At 41.9% G+C, this 25,562-nt stretch overlaps 1 protein-coding gene across 1 annotated transcript; it reads left to right on the top strand.

Annotated features, from left to right (window-relative positions):
- The first annotated feature begins 711 nt into the window (after positions 1 to 711).
- Positions 712 to 3,137, top strand: LOC132005382 (dnaJ homolog subfamily A member 2-like). Its single transcript, XM_059382445.1, has 3 exons — positions 712 to 852; positions 1,033 to 1,160; positions 1,913 to 3,137. Exons 1-3 carry the CDS (start codon positions 738 to 740, stop codon positions 2,102 to 2,104), a joined length of 435 nt encoding a protein of 144 aa, XP_059238428.1. The 5' UTR covers positions 712 to 737; the 3' UTR covers positions 2,105 to 3,137.
- Positions 3,138 to 25,562: the final 22,425 nt, after the last annotated feature.

Raw genomic sequence — 25,562 nt, 5'->3', positions numbered from 1 at the left:
CCTGAGCCGAAGGCAGCAGCTTAACCCACTGAGCCACCCAGGCGCCCACTGGTTAGGCTTTTTATGTTGAACATAGGCTCTCACCTTCCCCTGTTACGATCATGTCTGGTGAATCTGTTCTACAGAATCCCCCTTGACTGTCTACACCTTTTGCTCAGAGGCAGGGCCAGAAAATAAGCCACAATTGCAGAATATCCCTGGTTGTGGTTTTTGGAGCCTCAGCTATGCTTTTATCAGCCAGTTTTCCCAATTCCAGTGCTTTTCTTTTCTTTTCTTTCTTTCTTTCTTTCTTTCTTTTTTTTTTTTAAAGATTTTTATTTATTTACTTGAGAGAGAAGGCAGAAGCCCAGTGGAGGGTGAGGGAAGGTATGGGCAGAGGAGGAGAAACGGGCTCTTCGCCAAGCAGGGAGCCCAACTTGGGGTTTGATCCCAGAACCCTGGGATCAGGACTCAAGCCAAAGGCAGATGCTTAACCAACTGAGCCACCCAGGTGTCACTCCAGTGCTTTTCTGATAGGTGTTCCTAGCATATTACATGAGAATAGCTCGGTTTCCTTATATAAATTTATGAAATTAGGGAGGATGACAGTTTGGCTTTTACAGTGAATGGTAGAATGAAGGTTTTGAAATCGTTTCAAGGAATACAGCACAACAGGGTGTGGCTCCAATTTTTTTTTTTTTAATGTGTTTTGTTTGCTTTATTTATAGGTGTTCCAGAGAGATGGGAATGATTTGCACATGACATATAAAATAGGACTTGTTGAAGCTCTGTGTGGATTTCAGTTCACATTTAAGCACCTTGATGGACGTCAGATTGTGGTAAAATACCCCCCTGGAAAAGTAATTGAACCAGGTAAGTCTTGATTTTTGTCTGATCCAGGATTCCATGTGGAGGGGTTTTTTTGTTTTGTTTGTTTTGTTTTGTTTTTGCAGTTAGTAAATTTTTATAGTAGGTGACTTTCAAAAAAATATCGAGCAGCTTTCTTCTTGGGTAAAATTCTAATAGTTTTCTTTTTACTTACTCAAATAATAGGTTGTGTCCGTGTAGTTCGAGGGGAAGGAATGCCACAGTATCGTAATCCCTTTGAAAAAGGTGATCTTTACATAAAGTTTGATGTGCAGTTTCCTGAAAACAACTGGATCAACCCAGACAAGCTTTCTGTAAGTATTCTCTCTATATATAAGCGAGAAATTACTTAAAAGTTTAATAATGAGGTGGTCCTTGGTCACCTTTGATTTGTTTTTGGTGCTAAGATTAGAACATGTAATTTGTAAAATTTTGCTATTTAAACATTGATCGTTGGGCTGACCTGGTGATTATTAAAGGCAAGGCTTGGGGCACCTGTGTGGCTTAGTTAAGCATCCAGCTCTGTTTCAGCCCAGGTCATGGTCTCTGGATTGTGAGATTAAGCCCCATGTCAGGATTCTTGCTGGATATGGAACCTGCTTAAGATTCTCTCTCTCCCTCTACCCCTACTCTCTCTTTCTCTCAAAAAAAAAGGATTGCTGGTATAAACGTTGATGGTGCCAAGCAGGGAATAATAAAGAATTAAAGCAGACTGGATATAAGTTTGTGGGAGGATTGAGACAACCCAAACACCAGATCCCTTACCTGAAGGGGCAGCCTCCCAGGCTAGCATTAGTTATTCCGTGCAGGAAGGTGTGTCTTAGGCAAAATTTTCCAGTGTTTAATTGTTGGCAACTAATTCTGTTTTTTTGTGTCCTAAGCAATATTGGGATGTACAAAAGATGTCTGCAGGTTTGACCTGTGGGTCATCAGTTGGTCATCTCTGGCTTTAAAGTACACTAGATTTAACTCTCAAAGAAGCATATATTTTGGATTGTATCCAGAGAGAAGGCCAAGAGATAGCTCACAAACTTAACATTTTTATTTCGTTTTGATTTTCGTGAAGGAACTAGAAGATCTTCTACCATCTAGACCAGAAGTTCCAAACATAATTGGAGACACAGAGGAGGTAGAGCTTCAAGAATTTGATAGCACTCGGGGCTCGGGAGGTGGTCAGAGGCGTGAAGCCTATAATGATAGCTCTGATGAAGAAAGCAGCAGCCATCATGGACCAGGAGTGCAATGTGCCCATCAGTAAACTCTGCAAACAAATTGCACAGGTGGATTTTCTTTCCACATTTGCCCGGTTTGCTTTCAGCGATCCAGCTGGAGTGTCTGGTCAGTCCAGATGAACTGATGGACATCTGTTGGTCTATGTGTAACTTTTAAAATTGGTATAGTATCTACAGAGTGTATAATTTAAACTAACCACAAAGCTTTACATCTTCATTTTGACTGTTCTGTAGCAGAATAAAGCACTTGAAAGGAAATAAGACTCCCTTTCACACATGGGTTATAAGTTTCAGTCCTGGTATCCGTGCTTGATTTTTTTATCAGTTTTGTGTAGATTTTATGTTTCATATTTTAAATCCAAATCCCACATTGTAAAGTTTGTGTACAATTTGTCCTGAAGCTTTGTGTTTGGCTGCACCTGCGTAAGCTGCTACAAATAGAATAAAGAATTTCATAGCCTGTATCTATCATTTAGATGCATGGAAAAATGGGCTTTGCACACAATGGGTTTGGAGCTGACTGGGAACAATGGAAAAAAATAACATTAGCTGTGGTTGTAAAGTCCCCTCCACTTTTTTTTTTTTTTTAACCATCTTGTGAAAGGTTTCTGAAACTCGATAATAAAAAGCAGTTGGTATAAATTATTCTTTGTGTCACATTTTTAGAAGGAAGAACATACTTTGAACTGTAAAATGTATCCTTAAACTGGAGAATGTATCCTTCATTCTGGTTCTTAAGCAGCCCTTAAAAACCCATTGGCCTGAAGCTTATGCCTCAGGTATGTGCCCATTTTATAGTATTAAAAGGCAAAAAGAAAGTTTGGTATGTTGGTAGAAACAGGCTTTATTGGCTTCAATTGATGCTTTGTACAGTCAAGGACATCTGAGTTATGTAACTCATAAGTTACGATCCTGAGCATCCGGGCCAGGTTAACCTAGCCTCTGTATCTCCCCACCACCACCCCTTTTAAAAATAAGGTAACATCAAATCAATATTAGAACCATGTCTGCATAGAACCTGTTAAAATGCTGTTTTCATTAAATGTTAAGTTAAATATTCTCTGTCTCCATTAAGTTGAATATTTGAGATTGGGGGAAGCATTGATTACTAATGTTTTATAGAAAAGTAAGACTCTTAGGCTGGTATGAGAAAAATCAGGTAAAACTGCTATGAAGAGGATGTTGTGTTGCTCTTTCCATCTTCTATTACCTTCTTTTCATTCCCAGAGTAGATATTTTTAGAACACACTTTAATTTTAGGGAGAAGAAACATTAGTTGTACATTTTACATTTGTAAAAGAACAAAGAGGGAAAAGTGAAAACTAAAATTTAAAAATGTATTATGCCATCCCTGAGCCTCAACACAGTACTTGTAGTTTATTTCTAGGTCTACCATAACCTGAATGGGGGGCATGTGGTGGGGGTGGGAAGGGTCCTGGCATTAATCAAGGCCTGTGAGGTTTAAATTATTGCCCTATCCTCTCTACCTCCATTGTACAAAAAATATTTTACAACCAGCCTGGGCAAGATTCAACAGCATAGTAGTTTTGTATCCAAGGTTACTTCCCCACAACCACTTTAAGGGTAAGAAATGCAGTGGCAATATAAAGTTTGTAGCCTTTCCAATAAAGGTTTATAAAACATTAGAGTTGTTCAGTGTAGTCTTTTTTAATTCTTCTACCCAGGTTTTTTTGGCCATAGTGAAAACCATATGGAAGGAGAATCCAACCTTGTTAAAATCTGTTATGCACTCGGCCATGCTCTGCTTTGTCGAGCACCTGTACACAGAATAAGCATCTATGATATTGACATTACAGAGTCTTTTTAACAACTTCATTGAAATAACTCCCGTGCTGTTAAATCTTTTTTTAAAAATGGTGTACAACTCAGTGGTTTCCGGTATATTTACAGAGTTTGCAACCATCACCACTAATTCCTGAACATTTTCATCAACCCCAGAAGAAAAAAACCCAAATCCATTAGCATTTACTCATTTTGTTCCCCAGCTCCTAGTACAATCACTAAGCTAGTTTCGTTTTGTATAAAATGGGCTCCTAACAACATGTGGCCTTTTGTAAGCTATTTATTTAGTATGTTTCCAAGGTTTATCCCTGTCATAGTATGGATCAGTACTTTGTAGTAATCTGTTGTGTAGCTAGCAATACCATGCGTTTGTTGACCCATCCATCAGTTGATGGACATTTGGGGCTTTTTCCATTGGAATAATGCTACTATGAACATTCATGTATAAATTTTTGTATGGACGTATTTATAATTCTTTAAGATCTGTTCCAGGTGTGGAATTGCTGGGTCACATGGTAAGTGTTTAATCCTTTGAAAAACTGCCAAACTTTTTCAGAAAGTCTGTACCATTTTAAGTCCTACCAGCAATGTATGAGATTTCAATTTTTCCACTTTAACTGCCAACATTTGTTAGTACCTGTCATCCTAGTGGGTAATGAAGCAGTTTTTTATTTTCATTTGCCCAATGTCTCATGATGTTAGCCATCTTTTCATGTGCTTACTGACTATTTGTGTATCTTAGGAGAAATGTATTCAAATCCTTCGCCACCCCATATTTTATTCAGATTTTCCTAGTTTTTATCTTTTTCTGTTCCAGGATATCCCATTATATTTAGTCATATCTGCAAAGGCTCTTCTGCTGTGACAGTCCTCAGACTCGCTTTGTTTTTGAAGACCTACAGGGTTTTGAGAAACACTGGTCAGCTATTTTGCAAAATGTCCCTTGATTATATGTGTAAAATTTCTCACAGCACTAGTTGCAGGAATGAATCAGTATAATGTTGAAAAACCTGTTTCCTCTGCTCATAATGCTTCTGACACTACCTGGAGTTAGGGCAGACCCCGCAGGTTAAGAACTCAGTCCCACTAGACTACCCGACTTAAGGTGTCAGTCACAAGTCCCAGGTTGTTGCCTACACTTCTAACCAACTGCTCATCAGTGGTACCCACAACCCCGTCTTCGGGTTGCTAGAATGGCTTATAGAACTCAGGAAAACACTACTTATGAGATTGCCAGTTTATCATAAAGGATACAACAGGAACACCCAAAGGGAGGAGATGCCGTGCCTCTGAGCACATCCTTTTCCCAGCACCTTGATGGGTTCGCCAATCTGAAGCTCTCTGGCCCCTGTCCTTCAAGGTTTCTGTGGAGGTTTCATTCATAGGCACAGCTGATTAAATTCATCAGCCATTTATGGGATTTTGGGGTTTTTTTGTTCCTATTAACCTTTTGTTTTAATGTAGAGTCTCAAAATTCAGTGACAGATTTTGGCCAAGTTATTTCCATTAAAAAGTACTGCTTTTAAAAAACTAATAACCTAAAACTGCCATACATGTGCACACACAAAAAATGGTTCACAAAACATTGTCTTTTGGCTTTACAATGCATCATTAACCAGTCTTACCATTAAATGGTGTCATCAAAGCAGTGGACAAGAAGGCAGCTGGAGCTGGCAAAGTCACCAACTATGCCCAGAAAGCTCAGAAGGCTAAATGAATATTATCCCCAATACCTGCCACTCCAGTCTTTTTTTTTTTTTTTTTTTTTTTTGACAGATCACAAGTAGGCAGAGAGGCAGGCAGAGAGAGAGGAAGGGAAGCAGGCTCCCCACTGAGCAAAGAGCCCAATGCGGGGCTCTATTCCAGGACTCCGAGATCATAACCTGAGCCGAAGGCAGAGGCTTTAACCCACTGAACCACCCAGGCGCCCCCTGCCACTCCAGTCTTAACCAGTGGTGGAAGAATGGTCTTAGAACTGTTTGTGTTCTTGACTGTTTGTGATTGAACTTCACCTCAGCCTTTCTCACCTGCTGGAGGTCTGGAGGGTGAGGCTGAAAGTTCCAACCTTCTAATCACACAGTTGGTTCCTCTGGTGACCAGCTTCCATCCTTCAAGACTCATCCCATTAGCATAAAGTCAGGTATGGGTGAAAAGATCTTGTTCTGTATAAAAAAGACACTCTTCCTCCCCCCCCCCTCCCCAATCAGGAAATTGAAGGGTTTTAAGAGCTCTGTACTGGGAACCAGGAATAAAGACCAAATGTGTATTTCTTACTCTATCACAATTTCACAGTGTTATCTCAGTGAAACACTGCAGAACATTAAAACTCTCAAGGCACATGCATAGAACTTGTTTCTAACTGGCCGTCTGGTGTTATTTTAGTGAAACATTGAGAAAGCTTGCTCCCACCCTTTACCTACTACCATTTGCTTAGTTGTTGAATTCCACGATGACACGTGGATGGTGATAGCAGAACTGTAAACCTGTGCCCACCTGGGAAACAAGTTATGAACTAGTGTACAGTGCTAAGAATAGTTTCTTTCAATTTTACAGATTGCATTTCCAACGTGACTTAGGTTAGTAACCTCACCCCCTTCAGGGAGATTGTTAATATGTTGTAATATAGTTAGATTGTGTTGCATATTCTGCATTTCATCCTAGGAACCACCCCCTACCACCTCTATATGATGTTTTCAAATCTGCATACATTGAGGGTCACTGCTATAAAGTTCACTGTTTTGACAGATGCATAGTGTCATGTATCTACTAATACAGTGTCCTATGGAATAGTTTCACCACCCCAAAAAAGCCCTGTGCGTCACCAGTTCAACCCCCCCTCACCTCCTGAACCCATGGTGACCTCTTCTGTTTCTCACTCTTCCAGAATTTCATATAATTAGAGTGATATAGTTAGCATGTAGCCTTTTCAGACTGGCTTTCACTTAACAATATGCATTTAAGATTCATCTATATCTTTTTGTGGCTTGATAACTCATTTCTTGTCATTGGCTGAGTAAGATTCTATTTTTCGGGTATACCACAGTTTATCTTTTTAATTTTTTTTTAAGATCTTATTTATTTATTCGAGAGAGAAAACAAGCGAAGGGGAGTGGTAGAATGTGAGGGAGAAGGCGGCTTCCCGTTGAGCAGGGAATCCAACACGGGGCTCAGTCCCTGAAATGACCTGAGCCAAAGGCAGGCGCTTAACCAACTCAGCCACCCAGGCACCCCTACAGTTTATCTTTTATCAAGATTTTTGATTTGCAAATTTTTTTTGCCATTTTGTGGATTGTCCTCACTTTTTAATTTTTTGAAGATTTTATTTATTTCACAGAAAGAGGTCAAAATAGGTAGAGCAGCAGGCAGAGAGAGGGGGAAGCAGGCTCCCCAATGAGCAAAGAGCCTGATGCAGGACTTTTCCTAAGACCCTGAGATCATGACCTGAGCTGAAGGCAGAGGCTTAACCCACTGAGCCACCCAGGTGCCCCTTGTCTTCACTTTCTTGATAGTATCCTTTGAAGCACAAAGATTCTTTTTTTTTTTTTTTTAAGATTTTATTTATTTATTTGACAGAGAGAGATCACAGTAGACAGAGAGGCAGGCAGAGAGAGAGAGAGGGGAAGCAGGCTCCCTGCTGAGCAGAGAGCCCGATGTGGGACTCGATCCCAGGACCCTGAGATTATGACCTGAGCCGAAGGCAGCGGCTTAACCCACTGAGCCACCCAGGTGCCCCGAAGCACAAAGATTCTTAATTTTAAGTCCAATTTATCTATTTTTTTCTTTTGTTACTTGTGCTTTTGGAATTTTAACTAAAATGTATAACACTGGGGATGGAACCTTCAGTGTTTATTTTGGTACAGTAGCTGGTTTTTTGCATACAATAATCATCTGGTTCTGGGGAGTAGGAGGACATTGTGGATCCTACCTGGTAACTGATACTTTACTTGGGAAGCCCACACGAAGTTACTGTTAACAATTCTATCAATTAGGTCTCATGTATTTTGCTGGAAGTACTAATTATACTGACTCACTTTCTTGTCTCTCCTTGCCAACCCATTTACTTAATGCCACACAGAGTAAGTTAGATCCATAAACCCAAACTTCCTTTTTTGGCTTGCTACTTTGCAAGTCTTACGTTCTTTCGGTTTCAAGTAAACACATTTTATATTAGTATCAATAGCTAGAGTTTGATTACAAAGAAATACATGTAATCTAATAATTACTCCAAAAGTCTTGTGATTAATTCTTCCCCAGTTGAAAGAGATTTGATAGAACTCTGAAGCCCACATAGTCTGGTGCAGACTTCTAGAGAATGTTAGTATAATTGCCATTTGTTTTTAATTTCTGAAAGTTCAGTTAAATCTCTGGTCAAAGTGAACCAATTGCCAGTACCACTATAAGTCAGGCTAAAGAAAAGAACCTGAAGAAGCTCTTTAACAGTGGTAAGTTGAGGACTTTCATTAGTGATGTATTTTACCCATCTGTGTGTAAACATCTAATCCCCTCTTGTGATCTACAAATTATTTTCTGTTAGGCAGCACATGATCATTAAAATATGAGATTTGAGGGGCACCTGGGTGGCTCAGAGGGTTAAACCTCTGCCTTTCGGCTCCGGTCATGGTCTCATGGTCCTGGGCTCTCTGCTTGGCAGGGAGCCTGCCTCCCTCTCTCTCTCTGCCTGCCTCTCTATCTACTTGTGATCTCTCTCTCTGTGTCAAATAATAAAATAAAAATCTTTTTAAAAAATGAGATTTGAAAAATGACTCATCCCCTTCTCAAATCCCATACTGAGGAGACTATTCATGCAAACAGATTGGTCTTCATTCTCTAAGATTTGTTTAATGCATATAGAAGCAAACCTCCCACCTTTAGTCCTCTTCCCAGATGTACTTTTACCATTTTCTCATGACTGTGTATGTGAAAATGGGATACAATTTATTTAACAACTTTTCTTAGGTCTTTTTATTCGTTTGCCATATTTGCATACTGACACACAATGATCTATGTCATCTTTTCAATGACCTCACAGTCCCGATGTTTGGATGGACCATAATCTAATCTTCTATTGGTAATGATGACCTTAAAAATCAAATAGCCAGCTATTTTATCAACAAATCAAGTTCATTTGGGAAATAGCAGAAGACTTAACAATTAGTGACATACAAACAATGGCAAACCATAGGCAAGTCTGGACAATAAAGGAGAGAAATATTACTTTATAGAGAAAAATGAAGATGCTAAGAGGGGTTGCTTTCAAAGAAAGTCTGTTGGAGGAGGGGCGCCTGGGTGGCTCAGTGGGCTATAGCCTCTGCCTTCAGCTCGGGTCATGATCTCAGTTCCTGGGATTGAGCCCTGCCTGCATCGGGGCTCTCTGCTTGGTGGGGAGCCTGCTTCCTCCTCTCTTTCTGTCTGCCTCTCTGCCTGCTTGTGATCTCTCTCTCTCTCTCTCTCTGTCAAATAAATGAATAAAATTAAAAAAAAAAGAAAGAAAGTCTATTGGAGGAAAGCAAGAGTTCAGGGTGGTGATGATTTCTCATTGGCTGAATTGTGACAGTTTCTCACTAGCTGGGGTGTTGGTGGGCAAGGAGATAATTTTCCACCCTCTTGCTGAGGAAGTAAGATGAACTTCTTGCTCAGGAATGTAAAGTAAACTGTAACAGAAGTTGGTGAGAGCTCCCCCTTCAAGTTTTCCCAACTCCATTCTTTTTTTTTTTTTTTAAGTCTATCATCTATCTATTTAGTAAAGATTCTATTTATTTATTTGACAGAGAGAGACACAGTGAGAGAGAGAACAGAAGCAGGGGGAGTGGGAGAAGGAGAAGCAGGCTTCCCACCGAGCAGGCAGCCCGATGTGGGGTTCGGTCCCTGGACCCTGGGTTCATGACCTGAGCCAAGGCAGACGCTTACAACTGAACCACCCAGGCACCCCAAGTTTATTTATTTTTAAGTAATCTCCATACCCAATGCAGGGCTTGAGCTCATAACTGCGAGATCAAGGGTTGCTCGCTCTCTCGACTGGGCCAGCTAGGCATCCTTCCCAGACTCCATCCTAAATGAGGTTTTCCCTTCATTAATTTTCACAATAGATACTTAGGCTGCCTCCAGTTATTTCTTATTACAAACAATCATATGGATAATAACTTCGTAAATGTCTTTGTGCATTTGTACACAAAGCACAGATTACAAAGTTAAGCTTCTAATGCATAAAACACTGGCACATAGTAGAACCTAAATAAATATTTATTGAATGAAAGGAGTGCCTCTTGACCTTTGAACCTAATCTAAAATCTGGAAGATATGAAATAATGACCTAAATCTGAAAAAGGACTCTAAAAAAATAATAGATTCCTGTTAGAATTGGAGGATAGAGCCAAAATGAGTTTCTCAGCTTCTTCAGTACCAAAGATCTCATGCTGAAATATTTTCCTCACCAAATAAGTTATGATTACTTACTTTTTTACTTTATTAAGGCATAATTTTCAGTCCTGAAATCTATGATGTAGTTCCCTGTAGAACCAAAATCCATAAAACAGGGATCTATATTTAAAGTGGGGATCTATATTTAACATATATTTAACTTTAGGAGACACAAGAGTCAGTCAGAAGAATGCCTGGGAATGCCACTTCCTGAGACAGTATAGGTACTGTTCCAGGGAAACACCTGCCCATCAAGCCTTATGTACTAATCCTGATACTAGTGGGAATTGGGCTTCCCTCATGGACAACTGATTAAAGCTAGACTCAAGGGGTGCTTGGGTGGCTCAGTGGGTTAAGCCTCTGCCTTTGGCTTAGGTCATGATCCCAGGGCCCTGGGATCGAGCCCCGCATGGGGCTTTCTGCTCAGCAGGGAGCCTGCTTCCCACCCCGCCCCCGCCTGCCTCTCTGCCTACTTGTGATCGCTATCTGTCAAATAAATAAATAAAATGTTAAAAAAACAATGCAGCTAGACTCAAGTCTCCAAGGTATTGGCCTTGCTTAGGCATCTAAAAGCAGATTGAGAGCTGAGCTATTTCTTTGAAGGCATAGTTGAGACCTTGCCCCAGCGCTCTCAATGACCAAGCTCTGTCAGTATGGGTCACAGTGGCATGACAGATATGATGACACTTCATCCCATTCTCTTTCTCATCACACTGGTCCAGGGATGTCTTTCTTTTATAAACTTTTTTTAAAAAAATTATTTATTTGAGAGAGAGCATGAGAGAGCATAAGTAGGGGAACAGCAGAAGGAGAGGAAGAAACAGACTCCCTGCTGAGCAGGGTGCCTGATGCAGGGCTCGACCCCAGGACTCTGAGACTGTGAGCTGAGCTGAAGGCAGATGGCTAACTGACGGAGCCACCCAGGCATCCTGGTCCAAGGATGTCTTGTAGCTAAAGCTCTTTAAATTCTAGGTCCTCTGTGGCTTGATCCTAGAGGGTTGGTAGCTGGGTACCCAGAAAGACAGACAGTGTTGGATCCTCCCTGAGTATCCCAACAATTTAGAGATGTCCAGTATAGTGGCCTCATTACAGGAATTGATGCTTTGGATGCTTCCTTTCTTGCTCTCGAAGAGAAGAGATTCAACCATAGGTTAGGCTCTTGTCACAGCTTATGTTTCAGACATGAGAAAGATCCAAGACTTCAAGAATGGAGAAGCAGTGCTCCACTAACCGGCTCTGACATCATCTTTGGAAAACTTCTGACTCCTTACTATTAGAATAGCTTTGGTCTCAAAGAGTTTGTCCACCGAGTTTCCTTGTCCTTCCGCATATTTACTCACAGAGGACTAATGACTACACTTGTTCAACACAAGATTCCTTAAACTATTTAATAATGATCCACATAAAATCCTTAGAATGCCTTTGCCAATGGTGTACATGTTTATCTCACCAAAACATTTCAAAACATGAGTGTACAATGGCTGATTAAGTCCTGCTAACCCTGATGACTACATACTTACATCTAAAGCATTTTGTGATTGCAGTTAACAAAGACACACACAGTTCTTCTTAAGAAGAAGTAGCGAGACCCCTCTGGAGGGGGAGGAGTCCATAATAACTTATCACTGAAAGTCCAAGAGTCTTGATTTATGGACAATCATGGTTCCAGCGATCTGCCTAAGAAATTAGAACTGGCACAAAAGAAATCAGCTTATTGGGGTGCCTGGGTGGCTCAGTGGGTTAAGCCTCTGCCTCCAGCTCAGGTCATGATCCCAGAGTCCTGGGATCAAGCCCCGCATCGGGCTCTCTGCTCAGCATTGAGCCTGCTTCCTCCTCTCTCTGCCTGCCTCTCTGTGATCTCTGTCTGTCAAATAAATAAATAAAATCTTAAAAAGGAAGAAAGAAATCAGCTTATTAAGAAGTAAAACCTCAGCACATAGGCTCCCCAGTTTGCAGTCTACCCTTCTTTCGGGTCCTGAGTTTGAACTCCTGGTGTAGTAGACTCAAGAGAGAAAGAATCTCTCTTTGTTCTTTCCATGTAGACTAATCCCTACCCCAGCTAGTCAACATCGTTTTCCTGTGTTAGCTTGAAGAGGACAGAAAATGAAGGCTATGTCAGGAGCATTAAAGGCTTATAATGGGCATTTTCTATATTTTTGGCTACTTTTTTTCTATCTCTTCTGGGTACTTATACTCTGGTTTTCCCCTAAAACCGGCGGTCAGCAAACTACAGCCGATGGGTCATATCTAACCTACCACCTGTTTTTGTGAATAAATAAAGTTTTACTGGAATGTAGCCATACTCATTCTTCTACATATTTTATGTGGTGATTTTCTGCTACAATAGCAGGGTTGAGCAGTCACAACAGAGACCATATAGTCTATAAAGCCTAAAATATTTACTATCTGACCCTATGCAGGAAAAGTTAGCCTACTTCTGGTCCAATAAACCACTACCTTCCTCATTCTCAGTTCTTGTGATTAGAGCCGATTTGGGCTGGGTTTTCTGTCACCTTGCAACCAGTTGAGTCCTACCTGATGTAAAGGTGGCCCAGCTCAAATCTATCTCCTGACGGGGCCTAAAACACAGGATCAGAGCAGCAATGATCCTTTTGTATCGTAGATGGATGGGAATCATGCTCCTGTGGCCAGAAGCTACCTCTTGCTTTCCAACAACAGGATCCAATATTTGAAACTGGTTTCCCCTAAAATCCCAGGTGTATTGTCACCATATGGTGATGCCTCATCTACATATATGTATGTTGATGTACGTATATGTGTGTGTGTGTATGTGTACACACAGTATAAAAGGATACACATAAACACATATATATTTGGTGAGACAGCAATAGTGCTGTGGAGGAACAGGTTTAACCGGATGGAAGCTTGCTGCCTCCACATCCCAGGGTGTGGATGGTGTCATAACAGCCAGCCAACATCATGGAATGATTGGTCCATGCCAGTGTTTTCATAGGTTATGTCATACGAACCCCACACCAACCTTGGAAGGTAGAAATTATTGTTGCCCCAGTTTATAGATAAGGAAACCGAATCTCAACGATATTAAGGAATTTCATAAAGATTACATAGCCAATAAGTGATGAAGACGGGATTCTCATTCAAGTCCAACCTCCAAGGACTTGGCCTTCAACCTGATGCTATACAACCAAGTCAGCAACCCCATCAAAGCAGCAGCTCTTTCTCCAACTGCCGGCAAAAGTCCCTTGTGGGGCACTTATTGTCCTATGTGGATCATACGCTATCCTTGAGCCCATCTCTGGGGGCAGGATGCTGGGCCTGGGTTCCATGCCCAACGATGAGCCCGAGAGGGGGCCATGCTCACCTAAATTACATGACCCAGATAATGCCAGTGCCAGCATTTCCATATAGAAAGGACAGAGAGAGATCACAAGTAGATGGAGAGGCAGGCAGAGAGAGAGAGAGAGAGGAGGAAGCAGGCTCCCTGCTGAGCAGAGAGCCCGATGCGGGACTCGATCCCAGGACCCTGAGATCATGACCTGAGCTGAAGGCAGCGGCTTACCCCACTGAGCCACCCAGGCGCCCCTTCCATATAGAAAGGAATGGAAGGTGACAGCATTTTATTTTAGGGGTTTGAGAAACATCAATTGTCCACATTTGTTGGGGGTGGATAGGGAGTCGGTGTTGTCTCTGCTCTTGGCCTTAGTGCTTTTGTCCTTTTCCACTATCATCTTTGACCAGATGAGATGTTAAGACGTCATCCTTAGAGCACCTTTTCTGACAGAGAACTGCGTATCTATCAGGGATGGGACTTGTAGGCAGCACCTGGGCCTAGGCATTCTGAATTAGGATCTCAACAATCTCTGAGCAAAGTCAGTTGTTAAACATCTATTCCCCGCCCCCTTTTTTAAAAGATTTTATTTTTAAACAATCTCTACATCCCATGAGGGACTCAAACCCACAAGCCCAAAATCAAGAGTTGCATGCTCCAGCAACTAAGCCAGCAAGGCATCTCTCAGTCTCCTTCTGATTGAGTCTGATCTAGTCCTCAAAACCAGTAAAAATAGCAAAATAACCACAAGGCTTATGAGAATGTACAGGAATGTACCGGAAAGAATCATCTATAGGCTAAAATCAATTAAGTAATAAGGAAGGAAACGAGTTCAAGTTCAAGTTCACCTCTCACTAGATTCTGGTATTCATGTCCACCCCACCCACCGCCCATCTCACCCCCTCAATACACAGGATCTCCAGACTAATATAGTTATATAAATGGTATATGTCCAGGGCCTCCGTTAAGAGTTACTGGGTACCAGGCATTGTTCAAATGCCTTGGCACTTTTTTTTTTTTTTTAATGATTTTATTTGTTTGACAGAGACAGAGAGAGAGAGCACAAGCAGGGGGAGCTGCAGGCAGAGGGAGAGGGAGAAGCAGACTCCCTATTGAGTGGAGAGCCCACCGTTTGCGTGGATCCCAGGACTATGGGATCGTGACCTGAGCTGAATGCTTAGCTTGATCGGCTGAGCCACCCAGGCACCGCTTTATATATATATTTTTTAAGATTTTATTTATTTATATGACAGAGACAGCAAGAGAGGGAACACAAGCAGGGGGAGCGGGAGAGGGAGAAGCGGGGAGCTGAGCAGGGAGCCCAATGCGGGTCTTGATCCCGACCCTGGGATCATGACCTGGGCCAAAGGCAGATGCTTAACGACTGAGCCACCCAGGCAAAGCCTGCACCCATCTTCACACTTTATTCACACAAAGCTGAAATAGGAAGTTGCAGATGGGCTCAGCTGCTTAGTTTGAGGGTGAGGGTTTGCTTTAAAAAAACAAAAACAGGGTTGCCTGGTTGGCTCAGTGGGTTAAGCATCAGCCTTTGGCTCAGGCCATGGTTCCAAGGTCCTGGGATCAAGCCCCACATCGGGCTCTCTGCTTAGCGGGGAGCCTGCTTCCTCCTCTCTCTCCTCTCTGCCTGCCTCTCTGCCTACTTGTGATCTCTGTCTGTCAAATAAATAAATAAAAATCTTTAAAAAACAAACAAAAAAAACAAACAAGAAAAAAAAAAAAACTGGCTGTGGGGATCCTGTAGGAGACCAGCTCCCCCTGGTGCTAAACATTTTCTCCAGCTGGAAATCTCTGTTGAGACCTCTATCTTAGGAAAATGATGGCTGTGCAACAAGATTCAGTACAAGAATGTTCCCTGAAAGATCATTCATGATTGTGAAAAACTGGAAATTACCCGAAAATGCCCCATTAAATTTTGTTACATCCATTCAGTGCATCATAGGTAGTTGTTAAAACACAATGTTTTAAAGAATGTTTTATGACATGATGTTAATTATGTAATAGAAAATGCCTTCAGTATGGTACTGTTTTAAAAATACATGCCTGCGTAAGTGTACAGATAGAAGGTACACAAAGTTGAAAATGATGGGTTTCTTTGTGTTTCACATTTATGTATGTTTAAAAATGTTTTTATTACAAAAAGTATACCCAAATAGAATTATATAATGAACTGCTCTGCATCCATTGTCCCAGGTCATTCATTATCAACATTTGGCTGACCTTGCTTCAACTATTCTTTTTTTAAAAACTGACCTCTCTCCTGAAGTATTTTTTTTTAAGATTTTATTTATTTATTTGACAGAGAGAGATCACAGGTAGGCAGAGAGGCAGGCAGAGAGAGAGGGGGAAGCAGGCTCCCTGCTGAGCAGAGAGCTGGAGGTGGGACTTGATCCCAGGACTCTGAGATCATGACCTGAGCCAAAGTCAGAGGCTTAACCCACTGAGCCACCCAGGCACCCCTCTCCTAAAGTATTTTAAAGCAAGTATCAGATATCTTTGGATTTTATCCCTCCATACTTCAAAATGCATCTTTAAAAAGGACATTTTGGGGCGCCTGGGTAGCTCAGTTGGTTAAGCATCTGACTTTGGCTCAGGTCATGATCCTGACTTTGGCTCAGGTCCTACAATTGAGCCCCAACTTGAACCTGCATCAGGCTCCCTACTCAGCCCAAAGTCTGCTTATCCCTCTCCCTATGCCTCTCCCCCAACTCTCTTTCAAATAAATAAAATCCTTAAAAAAATAAAATAAATTTAAAAATATAAAAAGGACATTTCTTAAGCGTTTACAATACCATTATCGTGCCTATCAAAATGAACACCAAACTCTTTGCATTCTGAACTACCCAGATTATATTCATATTTTCATGAGTGATTTTCTCTTCTTTTTTCTATGTCTTCTAATTTTTATGATAAACATAACATCTATTATTTAAAAGCAGCAATTTTAAAAATTGAAAAATTCTTTGATTTATACATTCCTTTCCCCCTGCCCAGGAACACACTGATTACATTAAGCAATTAAATACTAAGTCTGACAGATACACAATACCCTGATGACAAATAAGAGCTTGCAACTTTTTACCAATTTAACAATTCTTCAGAATTCCTCAGAATTCTTCTCAAGGATTTGCCGCCCAAGTATTCAGGACAGAACAACATTATGGGGGGAAATCCCTGGTCTTTAAGAGAGACGCAGAGACTGGGTGCCTGGGTGGCTCAGTTGGTTAGGCCACTGCCTTTGGTTTGGGTTTTGATGGAGGAGTTGGAGGATCGAGTCCCGCATCAAGCTCCCAGCCCTGCTGGGAGTCTGCTTCTCCCTCCGAACTTCTCCCTTCTCATCTCTCTCTCTCTCAAATAAATAAATAAAATCTTTTTATAAAGAGAGAGAGACTGAGAGACAGAGACCGAGAGAGAAAGTGAGAGAGACTGATTTCTGTAACAGTCACGGTGGAGGCACAGTGCTATCTCAAGGTTCCCCCTCAGGTTCCTGCTCCCTGCTCAAAATCCAGGAATTCCACTTGTGGGTGTTTCTCCATTGAAAACAGAACACTAATTTGAAAAGATATTTGCACCCCTATATTTACTGCAGCATTATTTACAATAGCCAAGACATGGAAGCAAACTAAGCATCCATCCATAGACGAATGAATAAAGAAGATGTGAGATATATACAATGGAATATCCGTCAGCCGTGGTCCTGCCATTTTCACCAACATGGACGGACCTAGAGGGTATTGTACTGAGTGAAATAAGTCAGACAGAGAAAGACAAATACCATGAAATTTCACTTATATGTGGAATCTCAGAAACAGATGAACGAACAAAAACAGAAACAGACTCATAAATATGGAGAACAAACTGGTGGTGCCACGGGGAGAGGATAAGGGAATAAATGAAATAGAAGGGATTAAGAACAAACTTCTTAAGGAGGAAGAACAAACTTCTGGAGGAGTTGGAGGATCGAGCCCCGCATCGAGCTCCCAGCCCTGCCGGGAGTCTGCTTCTCCCTCCGACCTTCTCCCTTCTCATCTCTCTCTCTCTCTCTCAAATAAATAAATAAATAAATAAATAAAATCTTTTTAAAAACAGAGAGAGACTGAGAGACAGAGACCGAGAGAGAAATGAGAGAGACTGATTTCTGTAACAGTCACGGTGGAGGCACAGTGCTATCTCAAGCAGTCCTTAACCCCTGATCCTATGTTGATTTGCCCTACGGATGTTGGGTGCTTTTCATAGATTGAGCCAACAATGTTAGCTTGATTGTGGGATGTTTCTGGATGTAGCAGCCTGTTTAGATGACTCCCAAACCTGAGAGCTGTCCCTGAAAGGCAGGCTGTGACTGTTTCTGGACCTCAAAAACTGCTCACCTGAAGACTGCAAAAAGACTGGGAAGTAAAGAACACAATATGCAATGGATGCAACAGAAACACTGTGCTGGCCAGAAGTGGCTGTGATTGACCAACTGGCAATACGGGTTAATAAATAAAAACAGCGGTGTTCAATATAGTGATTGCCAACCTGTGTCCAGGAATGTCAGGACAGTTATAAAATAAGTAACTCACAAGGATGAAAAGTACAACACTAGGAATATAGTCAATAATATTGTAATAACTTCATGTGTTACAGATGGTAAATGGTAAGTACACTGATTGGGGTGAGCACTGAGTAATGAACAGAATTGTCGACTCACTGGTGTACACCTGAAACTGATACAATGTGGCACATCAGCGATACTTCAATAATAGTAATTTTAAAATTCCACATGATCTACCTTTAAATAGCTGAAGCCCCGGCTTCAGTTCCTGCTCTGACAAAATTGGCTACAGCTGTGGACAGCTGTGGCCATACCCTCTCCTCTTGCCGGTTCTCTTTGCTAAAAAACAAGCTGAGTAGTTTAAGCGCCTACAATCCAGATCTAGGTAACTCCTTTCTCCCCTGTGTATATACGAAGATGTGGTTTGCCTGCAAGCAATAAAAACTGAACTCCAGGCTAACGTGGACAAATGGGAGGATTTACTGGCCCTCAAAATACAAGAAATCAGGAGTGCAGAGTTAGAGATGAGTCTTTGGGCCATGGACTCTCATCTCGGATTCTCTGTGAATGTCGGTTCTGATGAGACCACTCTTCCTCCATGAAACAAGATTCATGTTGTCTTTGGGGCTCAAGTTCCATGGTTTTGTTTTAATAGTTACAGTTTTTGGAGAATTAGACTCTGTTTCATGTTACAGAACGGACCTCCTGACCCATCCAAGATCAGAGGTTTACAGACTTAAAGAGTAAGGCAGCTCCCTTACTTGGAGGAGGGAAGAGTATTCCCAGGGAAGAGTATAGACAAGGTGAGTCTGATCAGATAATACTGTCCATCACCATACTATGTAAGGCAATTGCAACTGGTACTTCCAGTTAATAGTGTATCCTGAATGACTTCTCATGTCAGTAGATGTAGATATACTCATCTGGATGAATAGTTACATGGTATTCCTATATTCCTTTATTCCTATATTCCTTTGAAGAGACACACCAATTTCTTATTAATTGGTACTTGGGTCTTCCCACCCCCTTTTCTATGGCCAACAATGCTTCATAGAACATCCCTATACATATATCTTTCACTTGTGAGAAAATGCTCTGGAATAAATTCCTGAAGGTAGCATTTTTAGATCAAGGGGCATACATATTCTCCCTACCCCCATTAAGTCTATTGAGTTATAATTTACCTACAGTGAAATACACACAAGTCGGAAGTGGACAGTTCAGTATGTTTTAGACACATGAGTATACCAGTGTAACCCATGGCCCTATGAAGACATGAAATAGAACTTTGTTCCAGGCCATGATGGAGTAACAGAGTGGATTTACCCAACTACCTTAAACAACCTAAAGAGCTGGGGAAAAAACCCCACATCAAATAATAGTTTGCAGACATTAAACAATAGGTAGCACAAGATAGTGTTTCCTGAGAGATGGGAAACACATGAAGTGGGCTATAGGGTGCCCCAGCTTTCTGCCTAGCAAGAGGTTTTAGGTCACAGTGCAGGGAGGGGAATCCCAAACAAAGCCTTCTTACACAAGGCTTTCATGGACAAGTGCTTTCGTTTCTCTCAGGTAACTTCCTAGCTAGGAGTGGAATTGCTGGGTCATAGAGTAGATGCGTTTAACTCTGGAGGAAGCTACTGGTTTTCCAAAGTGATGGGAATATTTTTCATTCCCATGATCAAGATTGTGGTTGTTCCTCTTCCTCAACATTTGGTAGTGTCAATAATCTTCATTTTAGTCACTCTGATGGTATTTTAGTAGGTTTTTTTTTTTTTTTTAAGATATTTATTTATTTATTTATTTGACAGACAGAGATCACAAGCAGGCAGAGAGGCAGGCAGAGAGAGAGGAAGGGAAGCAGGCTCCCTGCTGAGCAGAGAGCTGGACGCGGGGCTCGATCTCAGGGCCCAGAGATCACGACCCGAGCCGAAGGCAGAGGCTTAACCCACTGAGCCACCCAGGCACCCCTATTTTGGTAGTTTCCATTTGCATTCCTTTCAAGTACCAGTGATGTTGAGCATTTCTCATGTGCTCATTGGCCATTTGTGCATCTCCTTTTGTGAAGCGTCTGTTCAAGTCTTTCCTCTGTTTTTTAATTGGGTTGTTTGTCTTGTTGCTGACATTTTGAAGTTCTTTGTATATTCTTGATACAAGTCCTTTATGAGATTTATGTTCTGAGAATGTCTTCTCCCTGTGGCTTGTCTTTTCATTTCTTAATGGCGTTCTTTTAAAAGCAGAAGTTCTTAATCTTGACGTGGTTCAATGGATCAATTTTTTCTTTTTATGATCTGTGCCTTTTTGTGCTAAGAAATATTTACTTACCTCAAAGTGGCATAAGATATTCTTATATTTTCTTCTAGAAGATTTATAGTTTTAGCTCCCATCTTGATCCATCTCAAATTTTGCTGTGACACCATCTGTTGAAGAGACTTTTCTTTCCACTTGATACTTGGGACTGAGAAGGATGTTGTCCATACAAGTGTATCAAAGATATATGTGTGTGTGTGTGTGTGTGTGTGTGTGTGTGTGTGTGTGTGGCCTTTTTTAAGCTACAGTGATAAATGTACGAGTCTATTTCTGGATTTCATCTGTCCTTTCAGTAATGCCATACTGTCTTGGTTCCTGTAATTTTGAAGTCGGCATGTACATAGTTAATGTTGACAGTGTCAAATTGTCCTTCCAAAAGGTTGTACAAACCTTTTGGGGTTGTACATACCCCTCTCTTACCAGCCTGGGTCCTTGTTAACCTTATAAATCATGGGTCTATGTCTTATTCACTACTGTGTCTCCATGACTGAGCAATGTACCCAGCATGAATGATGAGAAGCTTCAAGCTATCTATGAATGTTGCCAACACTTATTAAGCTCACCTAGTAGGTAACATTATGATGAGACAATCAAGCCATCTAGGCAAACGTTTCTGAAAGCCCAAAAGATTGTGTCCTTAGATTAGGGGGGAGTAAAACAATAGCAACAATGAAAGCTAAATCTCACACAGTGTATATTACACACAGACATGTTGTCCTTGTTGTCATGGCTTAGATGCCCCCCGTTACAGCTACATTCCAAGTAGCTACAGGAGAGGACAAGGAAGTAAAGGGACAAAAGTGAGGTAGCCTTCTGCAAGGGAGGTTACCAGCAGCCACCACCTGACAGTATGTTCTATTAAATTTATGGACACTTTTTATGGCATTTATGCCCACATACAGGAGCGAGGGAGGCTGAGAAATGCAGGTTTGATTTACCCCATTCTTAACTTCTTCTCCTGTCATGTAGAGCCCAAAGAGTCCTAACTTACATACTCTATCTCCTTGAGTGGGGTTTTGGTACCCAATGTGTATGCCATGGTGCTGACCAAAAAGACTGAGGGTATCCTGTTTTAAAGTTTAAAGTCAGCAATGGCAAATAGCAGCTTAGCTTAACCATAAAGAAATAAAGGCCCACAGAAGTCTTGTGGAAAGGGCATAGTCCCATCTAAATTCTGAGGAGTCCAGTAACCCCAGTTCCTAATTGGTGTCAGCCAGTCAAGATGGACCCACACTGAAAACAAGTTACTCTAGAGTTGTCAAAATGTGATTTTTAAATTGGACCTATCATAAAGATTCTAGTGTAACTGGGTGGCTCAGTGGGTTAAAGCCTCTGTCTTCGGCTCGCGTCATGATCCCAGCGTCCTGGGATAGAGCCCCACATCAGGCTCTCTGCTCAGCGGGGAGCCTGCTTCCTCCTCTCTTTGTCTCTCTGCCTACTTGTGATCTCTGTATGTCAAATAAATAAATAAAATCTTAAAAAAAAAAAAGATTCTAGTGTAACTGGGCTCGAGGCATTTCTATTTCAGAAACTGTGACCAAAACAAACAAACAAACCACAAAACGGAAAAACGAAAACTTACCACTGACAAAAAAAAATAACTAACCAGTGTACTCTGCCTAGCAGAATGTTTCGAAGTTTTGGCAAATGGTCCTCACTTCTTCTAAATGTCATTTTCATATTGCATCTGGCATATCAAGGGCATATTTTCCCATTCCATTTCAACATTATCAAACATGTATTCTATCAGCACTGCTCTAAAATGGAGATAATCATGGGAAGCGCTGCTTGCCAAGAACTATTCTAAATCACTCTCACACACTGTCTCACACACAATTTTTTCCCCATATAATGCTCATAATTTATCCTATTGCTCCATAAGTGGATTTTATTCCATTTTATAGATGGTAACAGGGGCTCAGTGATCCCGTAACCAGCAAGGTATACTTCAGGGTCTCTCACATTCTGGGCTCTGCCTGGGGGTGAGGCCCTTGAAACTTATGGCAAACACCCAGTCCTAAGAATGTTCCCCAATAAGCCTAAATACAAGGATAAGGGAGGTGTGATACCATCTTAAGAGAAGGATGCTGATTATGCAGCGTTATTTTTTTAAAAAAGATTTATTTATTTGACAGAGATCACAAGAAGACAGAGCAGCAGGCAGAGAGAGAGGGGGATGCAGGCTCCCCAATGAGCAGAGAGCCCTGAAGGGCTTGGTCCCAGGACCCTGGGATCATCACCTGAGCTGAAGGCAGAGGCTTTAACCCACTGAGCCACCCAGGCACCCCTATGCATCATTATTTTTAAAAACCAAGAATTATGTGCCATCTAAATGCTTATGAGTGCAGCTAACTAAATGATGGCAGATGAGGTCGCCATGGAAACTGCACATTAGGCAATTTTATTAACATGTTTTGATGCTGAAGGGGGACAAAGTTAGGATCCAAACCACACACACATACACATCTCAACCACGTTAAAAATATTCTCAGGAGGGGCGCCTGGGTGGCTCAGTGGGTTAAGCCGCTGCCTTCGGCTCAGGTCATGATCTCAGGGTCGTGGGATCGAGTCCCGCATCGGGCTCTCTGCTCAGCAGGGAGCCTGCTTCCCTCTCTCTCTCTCTGCCTGCCTCTCCATCTACTTGTGATTTCTCTCTGTCAAATAAATAAAATAAAATCTTAAAAAAAAAAAAATATTCTCAGGAAAAGGGCAGTAAGGAAATCTCCCAGAATGCTAGGCTTGATGAACTCTGCTTAGGGGATTTCAAATTTTCTGAACTTTTCTTCATTTTCTAGCTTTTCCATATGAACGTTTACTTTGATAGAGTATTTTTGAGTTTTACACTTCTGTGTAATGGATAGTTTTGTGGTCTGAACTTGTCAGTTACCATTAGGATTCTAGATGCTTAAGAATCTTCAAAATCTTTTAAGATCTTCAAAATTTAGTATCTTTAAAAGGACTTCCAAGGGATGGCTGCAGTATTTGCATTCAGAGCAAAGGCAGATGAAATTGGGGAGGAGACAAAAAAATGCTAAGTTCTTTTGTGCTTGTTTGTTTGAAGTGAGAGAAAGGAATCTCAATAGGAAACTCCAGCTGACCTGAGCCTCTAGAGAGTTGGGTGGGTACCTGGCTGGAAGTTCCATCTTCATTTTTCTTGGGGAGAAGGGTATCTCCTGGCTTGGGGGCAGGATGAAGGAAGGCCAAAGATATCTGGCATTCCTCAAAGGCACTGAGAGGTGGGCAAAGGCATGTTCCTTAAATCAGTAGAGAACAGGGCGCCTGGGTGGCTCAGTGGGGTAAGCCGCTGCCTTCAGCTCAGGTCATGATCTCAGGGTCCTGGGATCGAGTCCCGCATCGGGCTCTCTGCTCAGCAGGGAGCCTGCTTCCTCCTCTCTCTCTCTCTCTCTGCCTGCCTCTCCATCTACTTGTGATCTCTCTCTGTCAAATAAATAAATAAAATCTTTAAAAAAAAAATCAGTAGAGAACAGCATCACCCCCTTCTCCTGTGCCTGACCCACATATTGCTTTCAAGCCCAGCACACTGGGTGGATAGAGTTTGAGTCCAGAACTGTCTGGGGGCCATTCTATCTATGGCTTTTCAAGGACAGTGACCACATCCTACTAAATTTTTTTTTTTTAAAGATTTTTATTTATTTATTTGACAGAGAGAGATCACAGGAGACAGAGAGGCAGGCAGAAAGAGAGAGAGGAGGAAGCAGGTTCCCTGCCGAGCAGAGAGCCGGATGCGGGACTCGATCCCAGGACCCTGAGATCATGACCTGAGCCGAAGGCAGCGGCTTAACCCACTGAGCCACCCAGGAGCCCCACATCCTACTAACTTTTGACTCCCCATTCCCTAGGAGTCTGTAGCTCATGGGTACTTATCAAACATTTGCTGAAGGCTTTCTAGGTGTGTTACAGCAAATCAATACCAAAAATAATACAGAATAGTCTAATCCCTTCCTATTTAATAAACTATGTAATACGCCTCACCAAGTTTAGTCTCCAGACAAGATGTGTACGTTCCCAAAATGTATGAATGATGAGGGAAGATAGTCCCCTTGGTTATCAACCAGTAATGGCCCTTGACCAACCCACCCAACGCATACCATTCCCTCCCCTAGTCCCTCTCTAAAGAGCCACCTGTAGTAAATGAGGCACCCTGTCCTACAGAGAGCAGCTTCTCTTCCAATGGCTTTGATGGCGCTGGCAATTCCAAGCCCCTTTTCTACCTCCATGAGCAAGCACAGGGCCAGCCGAAGCCCCCAGGGCCACAGAGACTGATTCAGGGAAGGGCAGATGGACCAAGGCTGCCAAGGTCCTTTCCTGGAATTTTTCAAAACGCTGCTAGACAAGACAGTCTTTGCATTTAACAGAGTAAACAGGAGAACCTAAGCCAGCTTCCCTCCATGACTTGAATACAATTCCTCTTTCCTACTTCAGGGTTCCATTTTTTTCTTTCTTTTTTTTTTTTAAGATTTTATTTATTTGACAGAGAGAGGGAGATTACAAGTAGGCAGAGAGGCAGGCAGAGAGGGGAAAGCAGGCTCCCTGCTGAGCAGAGAGCTGGATACGGGGCTCAATCCCAGGACCCTGAGATCATGACCCGAGCCAAAGGCAGAGACTTAACCCACTGGGCCACCCAGGCGCCCCACGGGTTCCATTTCTTCCAGCTGAAAGAATCCTACTTTTTTCCTTCTCCATCTCCCAATCTTTCTTTAATAAAGACATACAAATTTTAGTTTAGTTTAGTTTAAAGTTCAAGTTTTGAATTTCAAAACCACACATCAAAACTTAGGTGGATCTGGGAGAGGCTGAGGAAAAGGAATGAAATCCCCCGTATAGACGACTCCTCCTTTCCCCACTGGCCTCACAGCTCATCACTCTTTCATGGACAGCCAAGGCTGCATTCATTTTAACACCATGGCATTTAAAGAATCCACATTTCCCCACCTCAAACAAGAGAAAGCCCTAAGCAGGCAGGGCGGGGTGGGGGTGTGGGGTTGACATCTAGAAGGAAATGGAGATTGAGAAGTCGTGACTGGGGGCGCCTGGGTGGCTCAGTGGGTTAAGCTGCTGCCTTCGGCTCAGG

The sequence above is a fragment of the Mustela nigripes genome, chromosome 17 (assembly GCF_022355385.1).
Source record: "Mustela nigripes isolate SB6536 chromosome 17, MUSNIG.SB6536, whole genome shotgun sequence".
NCBI classification, from domain to species: Eukaryota; Metazoa; Chordata; class Mammalia; order Carnivora; family Mustelidae; genus Mustela; species Mustela nigripes.
The sequence above is the reverse complement of the archived record's forward strand: the minus strand, read 5'-3'. Positions and strand labels throughout refer to the sequence as shown.